Here is a 26,024-nt window from a genome sequence, read left to right as displayed (position 1 = left end):
AGGGTGCGTGGAGACATGATCGAGGTTTATAAATGGATGAAGGGCTTTAATAAGGGAGACATTCATAAGGTTTTGTTGGTAAGAGAACCGGGTAGGACACGAAGTAACGGGTTTAAACTGGATAAATTCAGATTCAACAGGGACATAGGCAAAAATTGGTTTACTAACAGGGTGGTGGATGAGTGGAATAGGCTTAGCAGTCATGTGGTGAGTGCCAATACAATTGTCACATTCAAAAATAGACTAGATAAATTCATGGACAGCGATATTAGGTGGGGTTAGATACACGGGAGCTTAGGGTCAAAGGAGCTGCCTCGTACAGGCCTACCGGCCTCTTGCAGACTCCTGCGTTCTTATGTTCTTATGTTCTAAGGCTTATGGAGTTCCTCCCTTACTTACTTACTTACTTTACAATGGAGTTTTTCCTATTGTCTATAAAAACTGTGCTTCCGTGCTGACATCCAGCCTGGTCAAACTCTTTCGTCTCTGCCTATCAACATCTACCTTTCCTTTCTGCTAGAAGTATGCCTTTGTACAGCCTGTGGCTAAGAAGGGTGACCGTTCCAATCCCTCAAACTACCGCCCTATGGCTTTACTTTCCTTTTGAATCAATCCTTAACCGGAAGATTCAAAATCACCTCTCCTTCAAAATCACCTATCCACTTGTAACCTTCTATCTGATCGCTAAATATGGATTCCACAAGGGGCGTTCTACTGGCGATCATCTCTCTCTCTTAACTAACTCTCGGTCATCCTCTCTTAGCCGTTTCGGTGAAACTTTCACAGTTGCGCTAGACATATCGAAAGCCTTCGACAGAGTCTGGCACAAGTCTTTGCTTTCCAAACTGCCCTCTTACGGATTCTATCCTTCTCTCTATTCCTTTATTTCCAGTTTCCTCTCCGGCCGTTCTATCTCTGCGGTGGTAGACGGTCACTGCTCTTCCCCTAAACCTATCAACAGTGGCGTTCTACAGGACTCTGTCCTATCACCCACTCTCTTCCTGTTATTCATCAATGATCTTCTTTCCATAACAAACTGTCCTGTCCACTCGTACACCGACGACTCCACTCTGCATTATTCAACTTCTTTCAATAGAAGACCATCACAACAGGAAGTACACGACTCCAGACTGGAGGCTGCAGAACGCTTAACCTCAGACCTTGCTATCATTTCCGATTGGGGCAGAAGGAACCTTGTGTCCTTCAATGCCTCAAAAACTCAATTTCTCCACCTATCAACTCGACACAATCTTCCAAACACCTATCCCCTATTCTTCGACAACACTCAGCTGTCACCTTCTTCAACACTAAACATCATCGGCCTATCCTTAACTCAAAAGCTCAACTGGAAACTTCATATCTCCTCTCTCGCTAAATCAGCTTCCTCGAGGTTGGGCGTTCTGTATCGTGTCCACCAGTTCTTCTCCCCATCGCAGCTGCTATCCATATACAGGGGCCTTGTCCGCCCTCGTATGGAGTATGCATTTCACGTATGGGGGGGCTCCACCCACACAGCACTTCTGGACAGAGTGGAGGCTAAGGCTCTTCGTCTCATCAGGTCTCCTCCTCCTACGGATAGTCTTCTACCTCTTAAATTCCGCCGCGATGTTGCCTCTCTTTCTATCTCCTATCGATATTTCCACGCTGACTGCTCTTCTGAACTTGCTAACTGCATGCCTCCCCCACTCCCGCGGCCCCGCTGCACACGACTTTCTACTCATGCTCATCCCCATACTGCCCAAACCCCTTATGCAAGAGTTAACCTGCATCTTCAATCTTTCATCCCACACGCTGGCAAACTCTGGAACTATCTTCCTTCATCTATATTTCCTCCTGCCTACGACTTGAACTCTTTCAAGAGGAGGGTATCAGGACACCTCTCCTCCTGAAATTGACCTCTCTTTCGGCCACCTCTTTTGATTCTTTTTTTAGGAGCAGCGAGTAGCGGGCTTTTTTTTTATTATTGTTTCCTTTTTTTGTGTGCCCTTGAGCTGTCTCCTTTGTTTAAAAAAAAAAAGCTTACGAGGCACGAGAAAATCAGGAATAAGAAGAGATAAGAGAAGGCTTATAATCAAAAGTAAGATCAGAAAATCAGGAAACGTAATCATATAAGTACAGAAAGAGCAGAGGCAGGTAGGAAAGTGTCGCGAGAGAAACGAGGGGATGAGTGATTGCAGGAAATAATGAAGTGCGACGGGCAAAAATCAAGAGTAAGAGGAAACAATCAAGAATGTAAAAGAAATAAAGAGAGAGAGAAACACAAAAATAAGAAATTTTAAAATTTAAAACTTATGTAGATACTCGTAATTAGGCGAGAATTGGAGAGAGAGAGAGAGAGAGAGAGAGAGAGAGAGAGAGAGAGAGAGAGAGAGAGAGAGAGAGAGAGAGAGAGAGAGAGAGAGAGAGAGAGAGAGAGAGAGAGAGAGAGACAGAGAGAGAGGATTGACGAAATAATAAAGAAAAAAAAAACGATGGAGGGTAACATTCATAGAGTATACCGTGGTTGGAGGATGAGCCAAAGTTAAGTGTGGATTGATTCTCTCTCTCTCTCTCTCTCTCTCTCTCTCTCTCTCTCTCTCTCTCTCTCTCTCTCGGATGTAGTCTATCTTGATTTCCAGAAAGCGTTTGTTAAAGTCCCACATCATAAATTACTTTATAAATTAAAGCAAATAGGCATTGACGGTCAAGTAAACCAATGGATCGCGAATTGGTTGAGCAACAGACAACAAAGAGTTGTGATTGACGGATTTAACTCAGAGTGGGCGCCGGTCACTAGTGGCGTCCCTCAGGGCTCGGTTCTTGGCCCAGTGCTCTTCATTATTGACATCAACGACGCGGATGTTGGACTCAATAATCGCATTAGTAAATTTGCAGACGACACAAAGATTGGTAACTCGGTTCTCACTGACGAAGACAGGCAAAGCCTCCAAGAGGATTTGCACAAAATTTCAGCTTGGTCGGATAAATGGAGATGCCCTTTAACGTAGACAAGTGCCAGGTCCTTCAAGTTGGAACAAAAAATAAGAAGTTCGATTACGAAATACGCGGCGTTAAACCCACAAGCGTTCAATGCGTTAAGGACCTGGGGATTAAGATCGCGTCAAACCTCAAATTCTCACATCAATGCATAGATGCAGCAAATAAAGCGAACAGAATGTTGGGCTTCATTAAAAGAAATTTTTTATTCAAGAATAAAGATGTAATACTTCCGCTCTACAATAGATTAGTCAGACCCCTCTTGGAATATGCGGTACAGTTTTGGTCTCCCCACCATGCAAAGGACATTGCTAAACTAGAAGGTGTTCAGCGTCGAGCAACAAAAATGGTCCCTTCCTTGCGCAACAAATCCTACGAAGAAAGGCTTTCCACCCTTAACATGTTCTCTCTTGAGAAACGTCGCCTCCAAGGAAAATTGATCGAATGTTTTAAAATACTTAATGGTTTCACGAATGTAGACAGAACAAAATTGTTTATGATCGATGACACTTTGCGAACGAGGAACAATGGCACACAACTCAAATGTAGACAAGTTAATTCAGACTGCACCAAATTTTTTTTCACCAACGTTGTAGTGCGAGAATGGAATAAGCTCCCACCATCAGTGGTCCAGTGTAACACGATTGACTCCTTTAAAAACAAGCTCGACCGTCACTTCCTTGAACTTCATATTAACTAGAGTAGAAAAGCAACGTTTTGGGGCCATCTGATTAGTAAAATCACTTAGGTTTAAGGACAGACCACCTAGTCTGGACCATGGGGTCTGTGTGGTCTGATTTTCTATGTAAATCTCTCTCTCTCTCTCTCTCTCTCTCTCTCTCTCTCTCTCTCTCTCTCTCTAAAACAAAAAAAAAGATGTCAGATAAATAATCTTATACAACAGTTTTAAACACTTCTTACTTTGAAAATGAAATGAAAAAGGGACAGTCCATTTATGCGATTGGATGTCGCTTCGCCGTGGAAAACAGTCAGACAAAAAAAGAGTACCGGCACGTGGGTAATGTGAATCAGTATACAGAATATAAGATCGATATATATATATATATATATATATATATATATATATATATAGATATAGATATATATATATATATATATATATATATAAACGGAGAGACAAAAAACTTCACTAGAAGCAGTAACGCCGCCACATCTGGATGGCTTCTGTCTGGCCTATAACCTCCTGCCACAGCTATACAATGACGCTTACCCCGCACCCATAAGCCTTACATTGGTTAAAATAAGCAGTCACATTTTGCGCAGTATTCTTGCACCGCCACACCAACACAGCCATAACTGTGCGAAGTGACACCACGTACACCTGTGAAGCAGTGCAGGTATGTGATGTGAAATCGTATATTATTGTGCGTTATGAGAGTATTACAACACACACACACACACACACACACACACACACACACACACACACACACACACACACACACACACACACACATAGTTCAGCCTCCTCTCCGGTGTAATAATTCCCGGCTTGTTCAGACATCAGTCCATCGCCAACCTCGCCTCAGGACATCGGGGTCAGGTTTGTTTTGTCTGGCGGACAGAATCGTTTCGGAAATCAGTACTGAAGCCCGTTTTGTTCACCACTCAGGTATACGGTTTTGAGAAGTACAGAAAGCCGAGGTTGGTTGATCCAAACTCGGGCACAATGCTTAATCAGAACCTCCGTTATCCCCTCGTGACACCGATAAATAGGAGGAAGGTGAGGACAATAATGTGCTGCCCCACCAGTCTGACGATGTAGCCATGCAGTCTAATGGACGACGAACGCGTGATGAATTATGGCAGTGGCTGCATCGTGAAATAGAAAGGAAGTGGAATTAATGCATGTAGCTCCCACTTATCAAGCGATGTAGCAGTGAATGCTAAGCGTATGAGGAATATGTGACAGTGGGCACAATGGGGAGAGGGAGGGAATAGGGGACATTGTATGTCTCCCGCATATCTAGCGATGTAGCGATACGTGACTAATGCACGACGAACTTACGAGCAACGCGTGGCGGCGGGCACAATGGATGAGCGGCTCCGGGTGACGTAAGGTTCAGATATTTGTTATGTAAATCCATAACGCCCCAAGCCTCTCGACGGTGAATCTCGCTTTGGTTTGTCCGTGTATCGTACAAACCTGCAAAGCTAGCCTCGCAGTGTTTCTCGGTCACTGCTGCGCCATAGTTGTCCTGCTGTGTTGAAGGCAGATCACTCGTGGTCGAGTGATTCTGTTTAGATTCGAATCCACTTCACCTCGACTCTATATTTCTGGTGCCACCAAGGTTCCTCAAGAAAGGTTATCCGATACACAGCATGGGGTACCGATCGGGGGAAGGGGGGGGGGCGTGACGTCAAAATGACGAATCCCGTGCCCCGGATGAATTAGCTCCGCCTCCGGCCAAAGCTTGAGGCTAAGGAGGCAAGAGTGGAGGGGAGGAAGGGGGGTGAAGAGAGGTGACAACATGAAATATATAATGGCAGAGCTTGAGGCTGAGGATTCAAGAGTAGAGGGGAGGAAAGGGGGTGAAGAGAGGTGACGGCATGAAATATATAATGGCAGAGCTTGAGAATGTGGAGGCAAGAGTAGAGGGGAGAGAGGTGTTGCCCGTCCCTCAGCGCCATCCGCTAGGATGGCCTAAAAAATCCCCCAGATGATAGGTGAAGCTATAAAAATTTGCCGCCAGATTGGTCTTGAAAATCCGCCAGTTACTCTTGTCAATTCCAAGATTTTTCCCGCTAGATTAACTGCAATTCCGCCAGATCTAGCGGAAAATCCGCTAAAATGGCATCACTGCCGGTCACCGGTGAGCTCGGGAGTTCGGAACCCTCATCCCTCCTCCCTCCTCGGGCGCAGCTGACACAATGCGCAGTGGATTGGCACTGAATCGGTTAACCTAATTCTTGAAGAACCTCGAGTGCCACAGATATGCACCAACACATTGTTACGCCTTCACATACCTAAAGTTACAGTTACCCACTAGTGTTATAGAAGCAGAAGCCATGTCAGACATGGAGTAATGTTCAGAGATTGAATCAGAACCTTTGCCGAGGCATACATGGGACGTACATGTCTCAAGTAGAGAAGTGAAAACTTGTAGCAAAATGAAAAAAAATACTACAATTCACCACTCAGCCATTTTTTTTATCTAGCGAAACATCCCAGCACTGTTATTTAACACAGTTTATACGAATGGGATACGAGAGAGATAAGCCGTCATGGTGGTGCATCAAATACACAATTACATCGCTTTGCACCAGAACGAGCGAGCCATTGCCGGGAACAGCAGTAATACATCACTTGTCCCGTAGTGCTTAGACGCCTGAAACGGAATAGTGTGTGGGGGGGGGGTTAGGTTGGGTATAGAGGGGAGGGGGGGGATGAAGAGGTATAGGAAAAAAGGGAGGGAAGAGATGGGAAGGTGGCATGGAGGGAGAACAGTAGGAAAAGAGAGGGAGCGAGGGAGGGCAGAGAAAAGAAAATTATAGGGAGGGAGGAAAGAAGAAAGGAGAGGGAGCTAGGGGGAAGGGGATATAAAAGGTATAGAGGGAGGTGGGAAGGAAGGGGAAGTTGTTGTTTTTTTCATTCGGCCTTTACGCCTCCGTGATCTAATGATCAGCGTACCTGGCTACCACTCCGCGGGCCCGGGTTCGAATCCCGGCCCGGGCAATTGTCGTGCAGCCCACACTATTGTTCATCCTCCCTCTCGGGCTGGTTGATAAATGGGTACCTGGGGAAACCCGAGGAAGGTAAACTGTGCCAATCCCGGATTTCACACTGGCCCGTGCCCCGGGGTAATCGTTTGTTACCTACCACAGGCTCAAAGGACCAACAGAGCGGAGATGAGCACCGCAGCCCCGCGCAGCTATAGCGTGTGCACCCACCTTTACCTTCACCTTTATAGCGTCGGTAGGCTTTCTTCATGGGGCCTGCTGGTCGGCCCCAGTCTTTTATACTGGCGCCAACTTGCTTGGTTCATGCTGCTCCCCGGAACTCATCTAAGACACTCTTTAGAGTGTTTATCTAGATTCTAGAGTCAGGGTTGACGGGTGGTCTTCAGGACAGCATGTGGGCAGTTTTAGGCCAGTTAGTAGAGTGGCTTAGCCAGATTCAGTCACCGACGGGACTTGGATTTCGGGCGACGTTTTTTTGGGGAAGGGTTCTATATTTTGTTACTTAGTTTGCTACACCCTACCTTGTTGACTCTATGTGTGGCAATTTCACCTGCTTCAAGGTGTTCTTAACGAATCAGCAAGTTTACAGACATTGAGTTACTTTTATTTCACTCGTTAAATAAATATGCTCAGTATGCTCCTTAACAAACAATGGTTCCTGCTCATAAAATATATTTCACCCTGCAGTGCATTGTTCTCTGCAGCTTGTATTTCACGCTATTACTGAGTTTTTTGCACCCTTCTCCAACCCAGAGTTCATTGTTCGCATAAATCTATACTACACTGAATGCAGCGTACATACACACAGGCAATAAAACCCCATCAGGCTGGGAGGACGAACAGATGCAGATAAAAATTGTACCAAATCAGAAAACGCATTACGTATTTTTGTTTTTCCTCATTTTCCTCGCGATCTTCATTTGCCTTTAGGGGAGACCGGGGCAAGTTGGCACACTTTTTACATTTTCCCTGATGGAAGCAAAACAATAGAGGATTTTGTTAAGTTGATAATTTCAGTCAAAAATACAAAGATTCCTCTTACATTCCATGCACTAAAAACAATGTTTTATCTCCAAACAAAAGTACAGCATTCTTTAGAAACAAATAATTAATATGTGTCAACTTACCCCGCATACGGGGTAAGTTGGCATACACTAATGGGTAAGCTGGCACCTCATATATTAAAAGCAACTTAGAAGCATATGACCGTAAATTTAGATGCAGATTATCTGTCCTGCGTAATTTAAAGACTATTCTGTCACAAAGTAACACAAAATATACATTTTCAGTCAAGAAAATACCGATGCCATAGCATGATAACAAAAGACTGACCATTTATCATGTTAAAGTGAAAATAATTAATTCAGTGTAGCCTAATTGTTTATCAATCTATCGGTCAAAAGCAGCCTAGCACTGTAGGCTATGTGAGTGTGTGCATGCCGCAACCAGTTCATGCATAGCCTAATATGGGACCAGTTGGCACTGAGCCAACGTGCCCCGTCTTCATTGTACCAACTTGCCCCATTCAAGAAATTGGTCTTGAACAACGATTTTAGTATATACTGAAAAACCTTGTGTGATTGGTATTGAGGATAAACAGTCCTTATACCCTAAGTTATAATATGGCTGAGTTGAAAAGTACCCCTCAATAAATAGAAACATGTTATAGCAAATAATATAAACGAAAGAAAATTTACTTTCCAGCATCAAAATCAAACTTTGCCGCACAGCAGCCAACTCCTGCGGCCTGTCAGGATGGCAGTCTGTTGGCAACTGGGGAACAATGTGGCGATCTTTTGGTGTGCGTATCGCTGCCGTCGAGCGGTAAATAGTGAAATTATTTAAAGTGTGCCAACTTGCCCCTGTAGCCAACTTGTCCCGGTCTCCCCTACTCTAAGGCGGGGTTCCCACTATTCCGTTTTGACGGATCCGTAGACGTTAATGACGTCAAAATGACGTCAGCGAAACAGCGGCCGCTCGGCACGGATGATCCACTCCGTCAGTCCGTCGCTCATCATTTGTTGACAAACATATGGACAGCATTAACCACAACGACTTCTTGAATGTGTTATTTTGTAGCTAAGTACTTCTATTTCGTATTTCCATGATACGTAGAATATTCAACATCACTGGACTGGCACCACCACCCCTACCCCGGATTCAAAAGTTAAGGCGGGGTTCCCACTATTCCGTTTTCACGGATCCGTCGATTATCAGTGACGTCATCAACGGAGCCCGGGGTCCCGCGCGGAGCCCGTCCAGAGATGAACTCAGTTTAACTTTTGGATCCGGGGCTGGGGTGGTGATGCCAGTCCAGTGATGTTGAATATTCTACGTATCAGGGACATATGAAATAGAAGTACTTAGCTACAAAATAACATATACAAGAAGTCGTTGTACACAGTCTGCAGATGGGGGCTGGCAGGTGGTATAGAACCGAGGAAGTCGCCTAAAGCCTGGAGGTGTGGAGTGCCGCAACTCCTTCCAGGCTCTCTCTGAGACGAAGGAGGAGGAAGCAGCGGAGGTGAAGGAGAGGAGGGCAGATGACAAATCCCTGCCCAGAGGTAACATTTTGGTTGTTGGGGATAGCCAGGTCAGGTTTTTAGATAGGGCCTTCTGTGCTAGAGATAGGAAGCACAGGGCCAGGGTGTGTTTTCCAGGGGCAGGGATTAGGGATATCAGCGATAGGGAAGATACGTGCATGGCAGGCGAGGGAGTCAAACCCATCGTGTGCCTGAGCGTGGGAGGGAAGGACATAGGAAGGTTACGTAGCGAGCAGCTTCTGCGTCGCTATATGGAGGATCTGCGTAGGGTCACGGGTAAGGGCAGTGTTCCTGTTGTGTGTGGGGTTCTGCCAAGGGGGCGGGTTGGTGGCATTTGGTTGTCCAGGGCTATTGCATTAAACTGCAGGTTGGCAGATTATTGCAAAGACAATGGACGGACATTTGTCGTCACCTGGGACCGATTCTATGGCAAGAACCACCTATACCAGGGGGACGGGGTTCACCTTTCACGAGAGGGGGTTCAGATCTTGTCTGATTCTCTTGAACGTGGATTGGGGGCCCTACAGTTTTTTTAGAGTAGGTAAGAGGGGACCTAATATGGCAATAGCTAGTGGGAACATTAAATGTACATAATGATAGCAGTTACAGGGTAAGTCAAGGGGTAGGTCTAAATGTGTACTATACAGACAGTAGAAGTATTAGGAATAAAATAGATTTATTGATGGGAAAGGCGTGCGTAGAAAAATGTGATATGATAGTAATCACAGAATCTTGGATTAATACTGTAGACAGACACTTTCTCCCAGAATTAGAGATTGAAGGGTATAGGTTATTCCACCAAGATCGAATAGGCAGGAAGGGGGTGGGGTCGCAGTCTTCGTCAAGGACAATCTTAAGTGTATCATTAACAACTCAATCAAGGTAGATAGTAATACAGAATCCCTCTGGATAGAAACAATAGGTAGGAAGGAGAAGCTTGTCATAGGAGTACTTTTGCAGACCGCCCAACCTTAACAGGGATAGTACCCGACCCCTTTTACAGGAAATTAGTAGGGTGTCAAGATATAGGAATATGTGTGTAATTGGTGATTTTAATCATAGGAACATAGAGTGGGATACTTTATCAGGAGACCAGGAGGCACAGGATTTGTTAGATGTGATACAGGATAGTTTCATTAAGCAGTTAATTAGAACACCAACGAGGAAAGAAAATATTTTGGATTTGTTGTTAACTAATAGAGAGGACAAAATAAGCAACATAGAGGTTGGGGATTCATTAAATAACAGTGATCATAATGAAATTAGATTTAATATTAAATGGGAGGACAGAGTCAGCAGTAACTACACATTAATACCTGACTTCAGGAAGGCGGAGTACGAGGGCTTAAGAAAGTAGCTGCAAAGGATTAGGGAAGTAGGATCAGAAGTAGGTCAGGACCCAGAGCAGGGAGGGGGGTTAATCTCTTGTGAGGTCACTAGTCAGGTCAGTAGCTTGGAGAGTGAGTACAATAGTCTGGTCAGGGAGATTGAACTAGGGCAGCAACAGTTTAACCTCACAGGGAAGTCAGGTCAACAGGTAATTACCCGCAATGGAGGACAGACAGGCTAAAAACTGAAATAGGAAGGAAAAGAGGACTATACGTTAGAATCAAGAGGGGGGAGACTCACCTAAAGGACAGTTATAACGATTTAGCTAGAACAGTAAAGAAGAACACGCGTATAGCAAAACGTAATTATGAGATTATAGTTGCCAGGGAAGCAAAGACCAGTCCAAAGGGTTTCTTTCAGCTTTATAAGACCAATGTTAGGGATAAGATAGGACCGCTCAAGTCAGGAGAATCACTGATTGATAGAGATGAGGAAATGAGCGAGGCGTTAAATATATATTTCTTAACTGTATTTACCAAAGAAAGATTAGATGATATACCCGTACCTCAGGGATATCAGATCTACTGGGGAGAAGAGGTAGAAGGATTAACCGACATCAACATAAGTAGGGAGCTCCACGTGTCTTCGACTGTACTGACGTTGATGTCGTTGATATGATCCCACGCAGTAGGAGACAGCAGTTCGCGGGCTAGGTTGAAGGAGAAAGAAGAGGAGGAGAAGGAGGAGGAGGAGGAGGAAGGGGAACACACACACACACACACACACACACACACACACACACACACACACACACACACACACACACACACAAGCACAGAAACAAAGGCATAGAAACAGAGAAAGAACATAACCACTCTCCGTTTGACATTCACGTTTTTCTCTTTAGTATAATTGCATTTAAATGTCTCGACAACGTTCACTGAGCGAACACACCCACACCACACACACACACACACACACACACACGGCATCATATCTTGCTTTTCACTTCAAGATTTTAGGGACAAAGGAGGAGGAGGAGGAGGAGGAGGACAGAAAGGAACGGGAACGGGGGTAATCGCAAGTGAAATGGGAAACGAAATGGAAATGTAGACGGTGGTGGAGGAAGAATAGGATGACGAATTGGTAAAGAATGAGTGATCAAGGAGGCGCGGCGGAGTACACAGCAGAGAGATAATTACGGCTTCTCTGAGAATTTATAGTCCAATGAGAATTAAGCGGTACGGAATCTTACCAGCCGCGTAACACTGATGACACACGGATCAGGAGGTAGAGTATAGCGGGTCCGGGGATGGGCAGGAAGAGGGAAGGGGAGTGAGGAAGGAATGCGAAGGGTGTTTACCTATGATGAATTGACTGTCTGTTTTTTTGTATTTGGACTTTGCAGGTTTTCCTAGTATCATTTTTTGTGTGGATTCGTTTGATATTGTTCCATAACTTTCGGATTGTGAGTTATGCAATTTAAGTGTACTATTGTCTACCGTGGATGAATTTGGTGTTTCAGTGTTTTTCTTAGTTCTCGTCACATTTTCTTCATATTGTATATGGTAAAATTTTAAAGTGTCTCCGTTTCTTTGTTCGGACTGTTGGGTAATATCGGTTCCCGCTGGTCGGTGGGATCTTGAGGGATCAGGACAGGCGTGTGAGGGGGACTAGGAGCGAGTCTCACGGTGGGAGAGAAGAGGGAGATAATTGGATACGAGGGGAAGGTGGAAGGGGGTATTGTTATTTATAGCCTGTGTGTGTGATTTTTTTTGTGCTTCATGTAGCACCGGTAGGCCTTCTTGAGGAGCCTTATGGGCGGCCCCAGCCCGTTAGAGGCGCAAGCTAATTTTATTTATAATGGCTGCCGTCATGTATGACTCTTGCTTGGCCCATGCTGCCACCCCCGGTGCTCCTCTTGATAGAAGGCGTTGAAATTAAGGTTGATTATAGATCCGGACATCATGTGGGTAATCTTCCACCACTCGGCGATGACTTGAAAAATCAGCGTGTTTCGGTGGGGACTCAAACCTAGTCCACGCCATGATCAATAGAATATACCAGGTCTTCTCTACCTCGTACCAGAATTCTCCTCTTGTGCGCAGTGATGTTACCTGCAGCCCCTCAGTCTGCTTCGATTGAAATCACCCCACCAGTCTTCACCTGACCACAGGTGTAGACGCATCTCGTGTGCTCCATTTTGTTTGATTTCGATGGGTGATTTTAGCATATAGGATTAAGGAACTGCAGCAGTCACACAATTAATGGGCAGGGGTAAGAAAAGACTGGGTAGAAGTGGTTAAGGTGTTACAGAGGGTGTCAGAGGGTGGACAGGAGAACTGTTTAATAGAGGATGATTCCGGCGAGTAAGAATGTGTCCAGAAATACTTGGATAAGAAGGTTCATTACACACACACACACACACACACACACACACACACACACACACACACACACACACACACACACCAACAAAAAAAGTTTCAGTAACCCATGAAATATCTCGTTTTCTTTATAATTCTCCTCCTGCTCTCTATCATACTGCTTCTGACGTCATTATCTGCGCGTACGATGACCTGGTATATTCTGTTGATCTTGGTCCACGCTAGGTCCTCGGGTTCACCATGCCCGCAAGCTCACCACTCGGCTACCCCCCCCCCCCCTCTCTCTCTCTCTCTCTCTCTCTCTCTCTCTCTCTCTCTCTGTGTGTGTGTGTGTGTGTGTGTGTGTGTGTGTGTGTGTGTGTGCATTATAATTACTTATTCCCCAGCCCGGCGGTCTCTTGGGGCCATGGGTGGCAGGTCTCCCTTGGTCTGATGGGGAAAGTTTGATTGTGACTGACGCAGGGGAAAGTGGTTTAAATGATCCCCAACACTGCACTTTACACGGCTGGTCGAAGCTAACGAAAAGTATAAAATTATATGCCTTAATACGCTGCTCCCATTGATAAACAGTGGACGATGCTTCATTAAAAAATACCTTGATTGAGTTAAGTCCCTTTTCTTCCTCCTGTATCCTTTCCTCCTCCGAATCATCATCATCAGCGGCAGCAGCATCAGTATCATCATGATCCCCCTCCTCTCACCCCCTACAGACGGAGCACGGGGTCAACGTGAGCACTTCGCGCGTCAAAGTGGTCGCCTCCCGCCGCCACCACGGCCAGCGTCTCACCTGCACCGCCGTCAACCCGCTCGTCCCCAGCGCTGGACTCTCAGACTCCACGCTCCTCAACGTCACCTGTGAGTTCCGGCACACCTGTTTTGACGCAACGCTCCTCTGCTTTCTCGTGTGGCTTCCTGCGTGTTGCATCTGTTTTTCTCTACGTGTTCTTGTGTCTTAGCTGCATGGCATTAGCTTGTGTCTCCTGGTTGTGTGTGCTTTTTTATATGCATATTTGATTAGCTCCTGTAATTTGCCTGTGTTTCCTGTGTTGATTTTGTTACGGGTTACTTCTGTGTTTATGATGTATATGGGTTTGTGTTCTTGTGTTTTGTGCTTGTCTAATCTTGTCTTTCGCCCATAAATTTTGAGGTACACACACTCAAAAAACTATCGTTACACATTCAGCACGATACAAACTGACACCAAGGACGAAGCCATTGAGAACAGGCTACTCACTGCGTGTGTTGGGTGTGCGTTCACTTGCCTAAACCAAGTGAGCGGGACTCGTAAATGAAGCAGTAGAATTTGAGCTTCATAAAACACACAGGTGGAGTCTTAGTCGAAGTTAATTGATCTGTGTTCTATGTAGCTATAATATTGTAGTGTTTGGGGTAATGAAATTATGCTTTAACACCTCACACACAAGTGAAGAGTTAAAATTTCGTCCATTTAGGAGACAATATGATAAACACCTTGCGGTGATGAGTCACTCAGGATTCGGATTTCAGAGTGAATCCCACTGACTGATCGCCACATACGGCTCCACTGAGCCTAGGAGGTTACGTAAAACTTAGCTAACCCTTATGATAGATTTATAGTGGATTATAAACTTGACTTATCACCCAAATGGTAAAATAACGTTGGCATTGGTTTCACTAGTATAGCATGCACTACTCGACTCACGGTACTCGCTTGTCTCGAAACAATCATGGAATGCACCCAATAAGAATAATTCTCTAATAATTTTTGGCGAGTCATTATGCCAATATGTTAGACAAATTAAATCCTGCATGTAAGCTATTTAATATATTACTTTTCTCCAGAGACGGCTAATTTCGGCAATTCAAAACGACCGTGCTTAAATTCTTTATTCGTCAACTTAAACAGCGCGCAAAGTTCCTACTTTTTATTCGGCAACGAGGCAGCACAAGAGAGAAGGGTAGCCCAGGAGCAGATTGAAACAATCTGATGAACTCAATGCAACTCTGTTTAAACTTTAGCTCTCTTACCAGCAATGCTTTTAAGCGTTGCAATTTGATGTTGTGTTTTTTTTCAGATGCCCACAACTTGTTCATGAAAGAAAAGACACGATCAGTGGAAGCATTAATTCCAGGATGGCACATTATGAACTGAACTATATCTGACATGCGTTGATGGTTGTTTGTCTTTGACATGGGAGAATACTTTTACCCACAGCTGTTACGTATATCATATGAGCATTATTGTTTAATAATTTGTGAATATAAAGCTTAAACAAGTGGCACTCAAATCACTCCGTTAATATTATGGTGAGGGGCGGGGGGCTTCGTGGTGCAGTGGTTAGCACACTCGGCTCACAACCGAGAGAGCCCGGGTTCGATTCCCGGGCGGAGTGGAAAAATTTGGGCGGCTTTTCCGATACCCTACGCCCCTGTCCACCCAACAGTGAATGGGTACCAGGTATTAATCGGGGGTTGTGTCCCGTCTCCTGGGATCTGTTTCCTTCTTCTATAACTCCTTCCCCTCCTGTCTCTCTCCGGCATATTACCACAGATGTTGCGCCGAATAAACGAAACTTTCTAATATTATGGTGATATCTGGTATCTCATGTCTCCCCTCCTCTCTATCCCTCCCTTACGAGGGTCTTGTCCTGCTACCCCCAGCAGAGCTGAGGTGGTGGGGGTGATCGCACTCTTACCAACTCTGCCGAGATTACCTGGTTGCTCAGTGTGAAATTCTTCGGACCCCACTGTAACGATAGTTTTTTGAGTGTGTTTACACACACTCAAAAAATTATCGTTACACATTCAGCACGATACAAACTGACACCAAGGACGAGGCCATTGAGAACAGGCTACTCATGTTGGTGTCACTGCGTGTGTTGGGTGTGGGTTCACTTGCCTGAATCAAATGAGCGGGATTCGTAAATGAAGCAGTAGAATTTGAGCTGGCACAGTGACGCTTCATAAAACACACAGGTGGAGTCTTAGTCGAAGTTAATTGATCTGTGTTCTTTGTAGCTATAATATTGTAGTGTTGGGGGTGATGGAATTATGCTTTATCACCTCACACACAAGTGAAGAGTTAAAATTTCGTCCATTTAGGAGACAATATGATAAACACCTTGCGGTGACGAGTCACTCAGGATTCGGATATCAGAGTGAGTCCCACTGACAGATCGCCACATACAGCTCCACTGAGCCTATGAGGTTACATAAAACTTAGTTAACCCTTATGATATATTTATAGTGGATTATAAACTTGACTTATCACCCAAATGGTAAGGTAACGTTGGCATTGGTTTCACTAGTATAGCATGCACTACTCGAGTCACGGTATTCGCTTGTCTCAAAACAATCATGGAATGCACCCGATAAGATTAATTCTCTAATAATTATCGGCGAATCATTATAGCAACATGTTAGACAAATTAACCTCTGCATGCAAGCTATTTAATAAATTACTCTTCTCGACAGACGGGTAATTTCGGCAATTCAAAACGCCCGCGCCAAATTCCTTATTCGTCAACTTAAGAAGCGCGCATAGTTCCTACTTTTTATTAGGCAATGAGGCAGCACAAGAAAGAAGGGTAGCCTAGGCGTAGATTAAAACAACCTGTAGAAGTCCATGCAACTCTTTTTAAACTTTATCTTTCTTACCAGCAATGCTATTAGCGTTGCAATTTGAAGTCTTTTTTTTCATATGCCCACAACTTGTTAATGAAAGAAAATACACGTTCAATGGAAGGATTAGCTTCAGGATGGCACATTATGAACTGAACTATATCTGACATGTGTTGATGGTTGTTTTTGTCTTAGACATGGGAAAATACTTCTACCCACCGCTGTTACGTATATCATGAGCGGGGGTGGGTGGGGGGGGGGAGGGGGGTCCATAAATTCCCCCAGGGAGGACTCCCCTTCTGGCTTCCGACTTGAGAGGTGTCCTGATAAATCCTGGAACCTCCTCCTTATTAATTTCTGCAACATTCGCGGTCTCGGTTCTAATTTTCTTTCTGTGGAACACCATATCTCCTCCTCTAAACCTCACCTTTTCTTCCTCACCGAAACACAGGTTTCTGAGGCTACTGACAGCAATCTCTACTCTTTTCCCTCCTACTATCTCTATCCTAAATTTCAATCCAAAGCTGGATGTTGCGCCTACGTGCGCAACGACATCATTTGCCTCTTCCCTTGACTCTTCTGAATTTTCCACCATCTGGCTAAGACTTCATGGGCATTCTATTACTAAATACATATGTGCTGTTTATCTCTCACCTAACTCTACTAACTATGTAAAATTCTTTGACAATTTGAACTCTAAAGTGGAGCACATCTTGACTCACTCTCCCTTCGCTGAACTCTCCATCTTTGGACTGACTGACTGACTGACAGAGAGAGAGAGAGAGAGAGAGAGAGAGAGAGAGAGAGAGAGAGAGAGAGAGAGAGAGAGAGAGAGTAAATATAGACTATTGTATGTTATGGTGAACTAGTGCAGAAAGGGAGGGCGAGGGGAGAGACGAGGATTGGTAGAGACCTGGGAGTTAATAAGGGGGAACACACACACACACACACACACACACACACACACAGATCGATAGGTAGATAGATATATAGATATTTTATTGACCACAAAAAAAGATTAATGGTCCTAACATGTATTTACAAAATATTCATGTTTGGTGCGGTATCACAAGGGATGTGATAACAAAAAAGAATGTCCGGGAAACAGCATATTAATTAAACAAGTAAATCGATGAATAAATAAAACAAAGAAACCTAAATTAATCACATTATCTAAGACAATGTACATAAAACACATAAAACTAAGACTTAAAATCGAAATGAAGATTAAGAAACACAAATTCTAAGACATAAGAAAGCTAAGGTAAGAACAGATAAATCAGCATATTAAACAAGTAAAAATATGATTAATAAAACAAAGACACCTAAATTAAACACAATATCTAAAAACAATGTCCATTAAACACACATAAAGCAAAAACTTAAAATCATAATGAAAATCATGAAACACAGACTCTATGAAATAAAGAAAACTAAAGTAAAAAAATTATAACTCAGAACGAACTTGAACAATATCCCGAATCTTAACGGTAAAAAAAACGAAACATAAAATGATAAGGTAATATCGGAATAAGAAGAGTAGAATGCAAAGCTGTGTATTCAGAGAGAACAGAATGCCAGATGTGGCAGACAGTCCCATCATCACTTCTTTCTAAAAAGAGGTTTTCCATAGTTGTGAACTGGAACTGCTGACGTAAGACTAAGGTACGAGGGCAATGTTCGATCACATGTCTTTCCGTTTGAATCTGACCACATGAGCACAGTCGCTCTTCTATGATCAGGCGACCCCTTGCACCTCTGTTCCAGCGCCCATCCACAGCGAGGCTGTGGCCGCTCACCCTCAGGCGCATCCAGCTCACACGCTCGAGCTCATTCACTCCTCTATAACTGGTGTAAATATCATGCACAGAATAATGAGGGTTAATTGTATTGTACATATGCACCTGCTAGAACCTGATATTCTCAATCTTCCCCTTATGTTTTCTAATGATAGGTGTACATCGTCAATATTAGAGTGGAGAAGATCATGTAGTACATAGCGGGAAGTCGGGGAGTTATGTTGTAGGGTGACTCGGATGGTGTGTGCTAGCGGGTCGTCCTCCAAACCATTTCGCTCCCTCCACATGCTCGAAAAAAAACTGCGTTGCCGCATCCTTACCAAGGCCTGCAGAGGCGGGCAGCCCAGCTCGAGCAGGCAGAGGTCGTTGGAAGTGGTCCTTCGTACGCCCAGTAACTGCTTCATGCACCACATGTACTGCTCGGTGACAGGCTTGATGTCACCGTTAAGCCACGACTCACAGCCGTATAACAGGGTGGACGTCAGGGCTGCCTCGAATACTTTTCGTATCACAAGGAAAGGGATATCATTATTTTTGTTAATAAAAGTTAAAAACTTAAGAGTATAGTACATTTTGTTTTGGGCGTGTGCTCTAATGGCTGAGGCGGATGATCCGTCCGAGGTGAGCGGGCTACCCAGGTACACGTACTGCTCACACGCCTCCACCACCAGGCCGTCCACCTTCATTGGCTTTCTCTTTTCTTCGTTGTCATTAATAGCATGAAAAATATTCTTTATATTAACTTCAATGCCATGTAAAATACAGAAGTCTTTCAGTAATTTAATCTTACTTATCATGGCAGGTCTGAATGTGGACAGCAGCACATTGTCGTCCATCAGGACCAACAGTAGGAGTAGGTAGGAAGACACCTACCGAACGGGCGTACGCTACTCCCGGTGAGGATATATGGGAAGCGAGGAGGGTGCTGAAGCCCTTCAAAGACCCTTCCCTTTTGTCTCATCAACACCAAAAAGTAGTTCAGCATGCTCTCTAAAGACAGATCCTCTCTTTCTACACCACACTACATTCACACAACATACACACCTTTTCCCAAAATTTTAAATTCAAAATGGCACATAAACGAACTGCCTCGGAGTCCCCGCCTGGGGTGGGGCCATAAATTCCCCCAGGGAGGACTCCCCTTCTGGCTGCCGACTTGAGAGGTGTCATGATAACTGCTCAAACCTCCTCCTTATTAATTTCTGCAACATTCGCTGTGTTAGTTTTAATTTCCATTCTGTGGAACACCATCTCTCCTCCTCTAAACCTCACCTTCTCTTCCTTACCGAAACACAGGTTTCTGAGGCTACTGACAGCGATCTCTACTCTGTTCCCTCCTACTATCTCTATCCTAAATTTCAATCCAAAGCTGGATGTTGCGCCTGCGTGCGACATCAATTGCTCTCGTGCCCACGACCTTGACTCTTCTGAATTTTCCACCATCTCGCTAAGATTTCATTGTCAATCTATTACTAAATACATCTGTGCTGTTTATCTCTCACCTAACTCTACTAACTTTGTAAAATTCTTTGACTACTTGAACTCTAAATTGGAGCACATCTTGACTCACACTCCCTTCGTTGAAATCTCCATCTTGGGAGATTTCAATGTTCACCATTAGCTTTGGTTTTCATCCTCTTTCACTGACCAGCCTGGTGAACAAGCCTACAACTTTGCTCTCCTCAACGATCTAGAGCAGTTGGTTCAGCACCCTACACGTATTCTCGACCGTCTTGGAGACCGGCCCAACATACTCGTACTAGACCTCTTCCTTACCTCTAACCCTTCTGTTTACTCTGTCAAACTGTTCTCTCCGTTGTGCTCCTCCGATCACAACCTTATTTCTGTATCCAGTCCTATCGCTCCTGTACACCCTCAGGACCCACCGCAGAGGCGATGCTTCTGGCATTTTGCTTCAGCTCGGTGGGACGACCTGAGGATGAATTTTTCAGATTTCCCAAGGAATGATTATTGCTTCCAGGAGCGAGACCCCTCTGTGAAGCCCAGCGCATCACAGAGGTGATTGTCTCTGGAATGGAGGCATACATTCTTCGTACTTGCTCTACTCCTCATGCTAAAAAGCCTTGGTTTAATCACGCTTGTTCTCGTGCTGTCAAAGATATAGAGGCAGCTCACAAAAGGTACCAGAACCTTTGAAATCCCGTTGACCATGATCTTTACATTTCCGCCCGGAATCGTGCCAAATCTTTTCTTCGACTTACCAAAACATCTTTCATTAATAGAAAATTTCAAAACCTTGCTTTTCTAATTCCTCCCGTGACTTCTGGCATGTAGCCAAAAATATCTCCTCCAATTTTTCTTCTTCATCTTTCCCTCCTCTCCTTAACCCTGACGGCAGCACCGCCGTCTCATCTATTTCTAAGGCAGAACTCTTTTCTCAAACTTTCTGAAAAAACTTCACTCTGGACGATTCCAAGCACAATCCTCCTACTCATCCCCCATCTGACTCCTTTATGCCTGTTATTAAGATTCTTAAGAACGATGTTTTCTATGCCCTCTCTGGCCTCAAGTCTCAGAAGGCTTATGGACCTGATGGAGCGCCTCCTTTTGTCCTTAAAAACTGTGCCTCCGTGCTGACACCCTGCCTGGTCAAACTCTTTCCCCTCTGCCTATCAACATCTATTCTTCCTTTCTGCTGGAAGTACGCCTTCATACAGCCTGTTTCTAAGAAGGGTGACCGCTCCAATCCTTCAAACTACCTCCCTATAGCTTTACGTTCCTGTCTATCTAAAGCTTTTGTATCAATCCTCAACCGGAAGATTCAAAAGCACCTTTCCACTTATGACCTTTTATCTGATCGCCAGTATGGGTTCCGTAAGGGGCGCTCTACTGGCGATCTTCTTGCTCTCTTAACTGACTCTTGGTCATCCTCTCTTAGCTGTTTCGGTGAAACTTTCTCTTTTGCGCTAAACATATCGAAAGCTTTCGATAGAGTCTGGCACAAGTCTTTGCTTTCTAAACTGCCCTCTTTCAGATTCTCTCCCTCTCTCTGTTCCTTTATCTCTAGTTTCCTTTCCGGGCGTTCTATCTCTGCTGTGGTAGACGTTCTCTGTTCTTCCTTTAAACCTATTAACAGTGGTGTTCTCTCCTCCTCTAAACCTCACCTTCTCTTCCTCACCGAAACACAGGTTTCTGAGGCTACTGACAGCAACCTCTACTCTGTTCCCTCCTACTATCTCTATCCTAAATTTCAATCCAAAGCTGGATGTTGCGCCTACGTGCGCAACGACATCACTTGCTTTCGTGCCCACGACCTTGACTCTTCTGAATTTTCCACCATCTGGCTAAGACTTCATTGTCATTCTATTACTAAATACATATGTGTTGTTTATCTCTCACCTAACTCTACTAACTATGTAAAACTCTTTGACTATTTGAACTCTAAAGTGGAGCGCATCTTGACCCACTCTCCCTTCGCTGAAATCTCCATCTTGGGAGATTTCAATGTTCACCACCAGCTTTGGCTTTCATCCTCTTTCACTGACCAGCCTGGTGAACAAGCCTACAACTTTGCTCTCCTCAACGACCTAGAGCAGTTGGTTCAGCACCCTACTCGTATTCCCGACCGTCTTGGAGACAGGCCCAACATTCTAAACCTCTTCCTTACCTCTAATCCTTCTGCTTACTCTGTCAAACTGTTATCTCCGTTGGGCTCCTCCGATCACAACCTTATTTCTGTATCCTGTCCTATCGCTCCTGTACATCCTCTGGACCCACTGAGGAGACGATGCTTCTGGCATTCTGCTTCAGCTCGGTGGGACGACCTGAGGATGTACTATTCCGATTTCCTGTTGAATGATTACTGCCTCCAGGAGAGAGACCCCTCTGTGTGTGCTCTGCGCATCACAGAGGTGATTGTCTCTGGAATGGAGGCATACATTCCACGTACTTTCTCTACTCCTCATGCTAAAAAGCCTTGGTTTAATCACGCTTGTTCTCGTGCTATTAAAGATAGAGAGACAGGTCACAAAAGGTTCCAGAGCCTTCGAACTCCCACTAACTTTGATCTATACATTTCAGCACGGAATCGTGTCAAATCTATTATCCGCCTTACCAAAACTTCTTTTATAAATAGAAAATGTCACCACTTTGCTTCTTCTAATTCTTCCCGTGACTTCTGGCATCTAGCCAAAAATATCTCTTCCAATTTCAATTCTTCCTCTTTCCCTCCTCTCCTTAACCCTGACGGCAGCACTGCCGTCTCATCTGTCTCTAAGGCTGAACTCTTCGCTCAAACTTTCTGTAAGAACTCCACCTTGGACGATTCTGGGCATATTCCTCCTACTCATTCCCCCTCTGACTCCTTTATGCCTGTTATTACGATTCTTCCTAATGATGTTTAATATGCCCTCTATGGCCTCAACTCTCAGAAGGCTTATGGACCTGATGGAGTGCCTTCTATTGTCCTTAAAAACTGTGCTGACACCCTGCCTGGTCAAACTCTTTCGTCTCTGTCTATCAACATCTATCTTTCCTTCCTGCTGGAAGTATGCCTTTGTACAGCCTGTGCCTAAGAAGGGTGACCGCTCCAATCCCTCAAACTACCGCCCACTAGCTTTACTTTCATGTCTATCTAAAGCTTTTGAATCAATCCTTAACCGGAAGATTCAAAAGCACCTTTCCACTTCTAATATTCTATCTGATCGCCAGTATGGATTCCGCAAGGGGCGTTCTACTGGCGATCTTCTGCTCTCTTAACTGACTCTTGGTCATCCTCTCTCAGCAGTTTCGGTGAAACTTTCTCTGTTGCGCTAGACATATCGAAAGCCTTCGATAGAGTCTGGCACCAGTCTTTACTTTCTAAACTGCCCTCTTTCGGATTCTATCCCTCTCTCTGTTCCTTTATCTCCAGTTTCCTTTCCGGCCGTTCCATCTCTGCGGTGGTAGACGGTCACTGCTCTTCCCCTAAACCTATCAACAATGGCGTTCCACAGGGCTCTGTCCTATCACCCACTCTCTTCCTGTTATTCATCAATGATCTTCTTTCCATAACAAACTCTCCTGTCCACTCGTACGCCGACGACTCCACTCTGCATTCCTCAACTTCTTTCAATAGAAGACCATCACAACAGGAAGCACACGACTCCAGACTGGAGGCTGCAGAACGCTTAACCTCAGACCTTGCTATCATTCCCGATTGGAGCAGAAGGAACCTTGTGTCCTTCAATGCCTCAAAAACTCAATTTCTCCACCTATCAACTCGACACAATCTTCCAAACACCTATCCCCAATTCTTCGACAACACTCAGCTATCACCTTTTTCAACACTAAACATCCTCGGTCTATCCTTAACTCAAAATCTCAACTGGAAACTTCATATCTCCTCTCTCGCTAAATCAGCTTCCTCGAGGTTGGGCGTTCTGTATCGTCTCCGCCAGTTCTTCTCCCCATCGCAGTTGCTATCCATATACAGGGGCCTTGTCCGCCCTCGTATGGAGTGTGCATCTCACGTGTGGGGGGACTCCACCCACACAGCTCTTCTGGACGGAGTGGAGGCTAAGGCTCTTCGTCTCATCAGCTCTCCTCCTCCTACTGATAGTCTTCTATCTCTTAAACTCCGCCGCGATGTTGCCTCTCTTTCTATCTGCTATCGATATTTCCACGCTGACTGCTCTTCTGAACTTGCTAACTGCATGCCTCCCCCCCTCCCGCGGCCCCGCTGCACATGACTTTCTACTCATGCTCCTCCATATACAGTCCAAACCCCTTATGCAAGAGTTAACCAGCATCTTCACTCTTTCATCCATTCACGCTGGTAAACTCTGGAACAATCTTCGTTCATCTGTATTTCCTCCTGCCTATGACTTGAACTCTTTCAAGAGGAGGGTGTCAGGACACCTCTCCTCCCGAATTTGACCTTGCTTTTGGCCACCTCTTCTGATTCTTTTATGGGAGCAGCGATTAGCGAGCTTTTTTTTTGTGCCCTTGAGCTGCCTCCTTTGTTGTAAAAAAAAAAAAAAAAAAGGGCTCTGTCCTATCACCCACTCTCTTCCTGTTATTCACCAATGATCTTCTCTCCATAAAAAAACTGTCCTATCCGCTCATACGCTGACGACTTCACTCTGCATTATTCAACTTCTTTCAATAGAAGACCCTCTCAACAGGAATTACATGACTCCGGACTGGTGGCTGCAGAACGCTTAACCTCAGACCTTGCTATCCTTTCTGATTGTTGTAAAACGAAGTTTGTGTCCTTGAATGCCTCAAAAACCCAATTTGTCCGCCTATCAACTCGACACAATCTTCCAAACACCTATCCCCTATTCTTTGATAACACTCAGCTGTCACCTTCTTCAACACTAATTATCCATCCTTAGTTCAAAATCTCAACTGGAAACTTCACATCTCTTCTCTCACTAAATCAGCTTCCTCGAGGTTGGGTGTTCTGTATCGTCTCCGCCAGTTCTTCTCCCCCACACAGATGCTTTCCATTTATAGGGGCCTTTTCCGCCCTCTTATGGTGTATGCATCTCATGTGTGGGGTGGCTACAGTCACACAGATCTCTTGGACAGGGTGCAGTTTAAGGCTCCTCGTGTCATCGGCTCTCCTCCTCTTCCTGATAGTTTTCTACATCCTAAACTCCGCCGCCATGTTGCCTCTCTATTTTCTATCGATATTTTCATGCTGACTGCTCTTCTGCATGCCTCTAACTGCATGCCTCACCCCCTCCCGCGGCCCCGCTGCACTCAACTGTCCACTCTAGCCCATCCCTATACTGTCCAAACCCCTTATGCAAGAGTTAACCAGCATCGTCACTCTTTCATCCCTTACACTGGTAAACTCTGGAACTGCCTTCCTTCGTCTGTATTTCCTCCTGCCTATGACTTGCCCTCTTTCAAGAAGAGTGTATCAAGACACCTTTCCATCCGAAATTTCTCTCTTTTTTGGCTACCCTTGGCTATTTTCTGTTGCGGGAGCGGCGAATAACGTTCTTTATATATATATATATATATATATATATATATATATATATATATATAGATATATATATATATATATATATATATATATATATATATATATATGTATATATAACTTTTGTTGCCCTTGAGCCGGCTGTTTTGTTGTAAAAAAATGAAAGACAAATATGGAGAGTCCGTATGTGGGATATAATAGCATTCGAACAGGGTATTGAGAATACACTTGAACTTGAACCACACCTGGTCCGGGATGCTGAAGTCCACCTCCGTGATATATGGGCACAAGTATTCCTTTACTGCCGCTGTGGGGATACGCACTATCTCTACTAACAGGCGAAATAAATCCCGGTACTGACACTTGGCACTGTCATAATCTCGTTCAAGTTTACAACATTATACTGCGTGAATGAGGTTAACACGATTTCCTTTTCTACTTTCGTTTTTACAGAATTAATGTTCCAGGGCATGATATAAATACATGTTTGTGGTCTTGCTAAAAAGGCTGAGGGTTGCACATATTATTAACAACTCCGTCGCAATATAATTTACTTTCCCTAGTATCCAGTCGTATCACGCATCCTTGGTTCTCCGGTCGGCTTTTCTCTGTGTGTTCCGCGGTGCGTTGCTTCCTCCATTCTTACCGCACCGAGGGATTGTTGGTGGTAGCGAGTGTTTTTAGTGCTAATTGGTTCACGGACAGAGAATAGTCATATCCGTCAGGGTTACTTTATTGACAAAAATCACAC

General features: G+C 44.6%; 1 protein-coding gene across 2 annotated transcripts in view; it reads left to right on the top strand.

The window, feature by feature from the left end:
- LOC126992519 (hemicentin-2-like) overlaps nt 1-26,024 on the top strand; it is a 167,508-nt gene that overhangs the window by 20,822 nt on the left and 120,662 nt on the right. For both annotated transcript variants that reach the window (XM_050851313.1, XM_050851302.1), the window contains exon 5: nt 13,648-13,792. In XM_050851313.1, the coding sequence (XP_050707270.1) occupies nt 13,648-13,792 (145 nt within the window). The remainder of the gene's footprint in view (nt 1-13,647; nt 13,793-26,024) is intronic.

The sequence above is a fragment of the Eriocheir sinensis genome, chromosome 7 (genome assembly GCF_024679095.1).
Source record: "Eriocheir sinensis breed Jianghai 21 chromosome 7, ASM2467909v1, whole genome shotgun sequence".
In the NCBI taxonomy this organism is placed as follows: domain Eukaryota; kingdom Metazoa; phylum Arthropoda; class Malacostraca; order Decapoda; family Varunidae; genus Eriocheir; species Eriocheir sinensis.
Note: the sequence above shows the minus strand (reverse complement) of the source record. Positions and strands in the feature narration are given on the sequence as shown.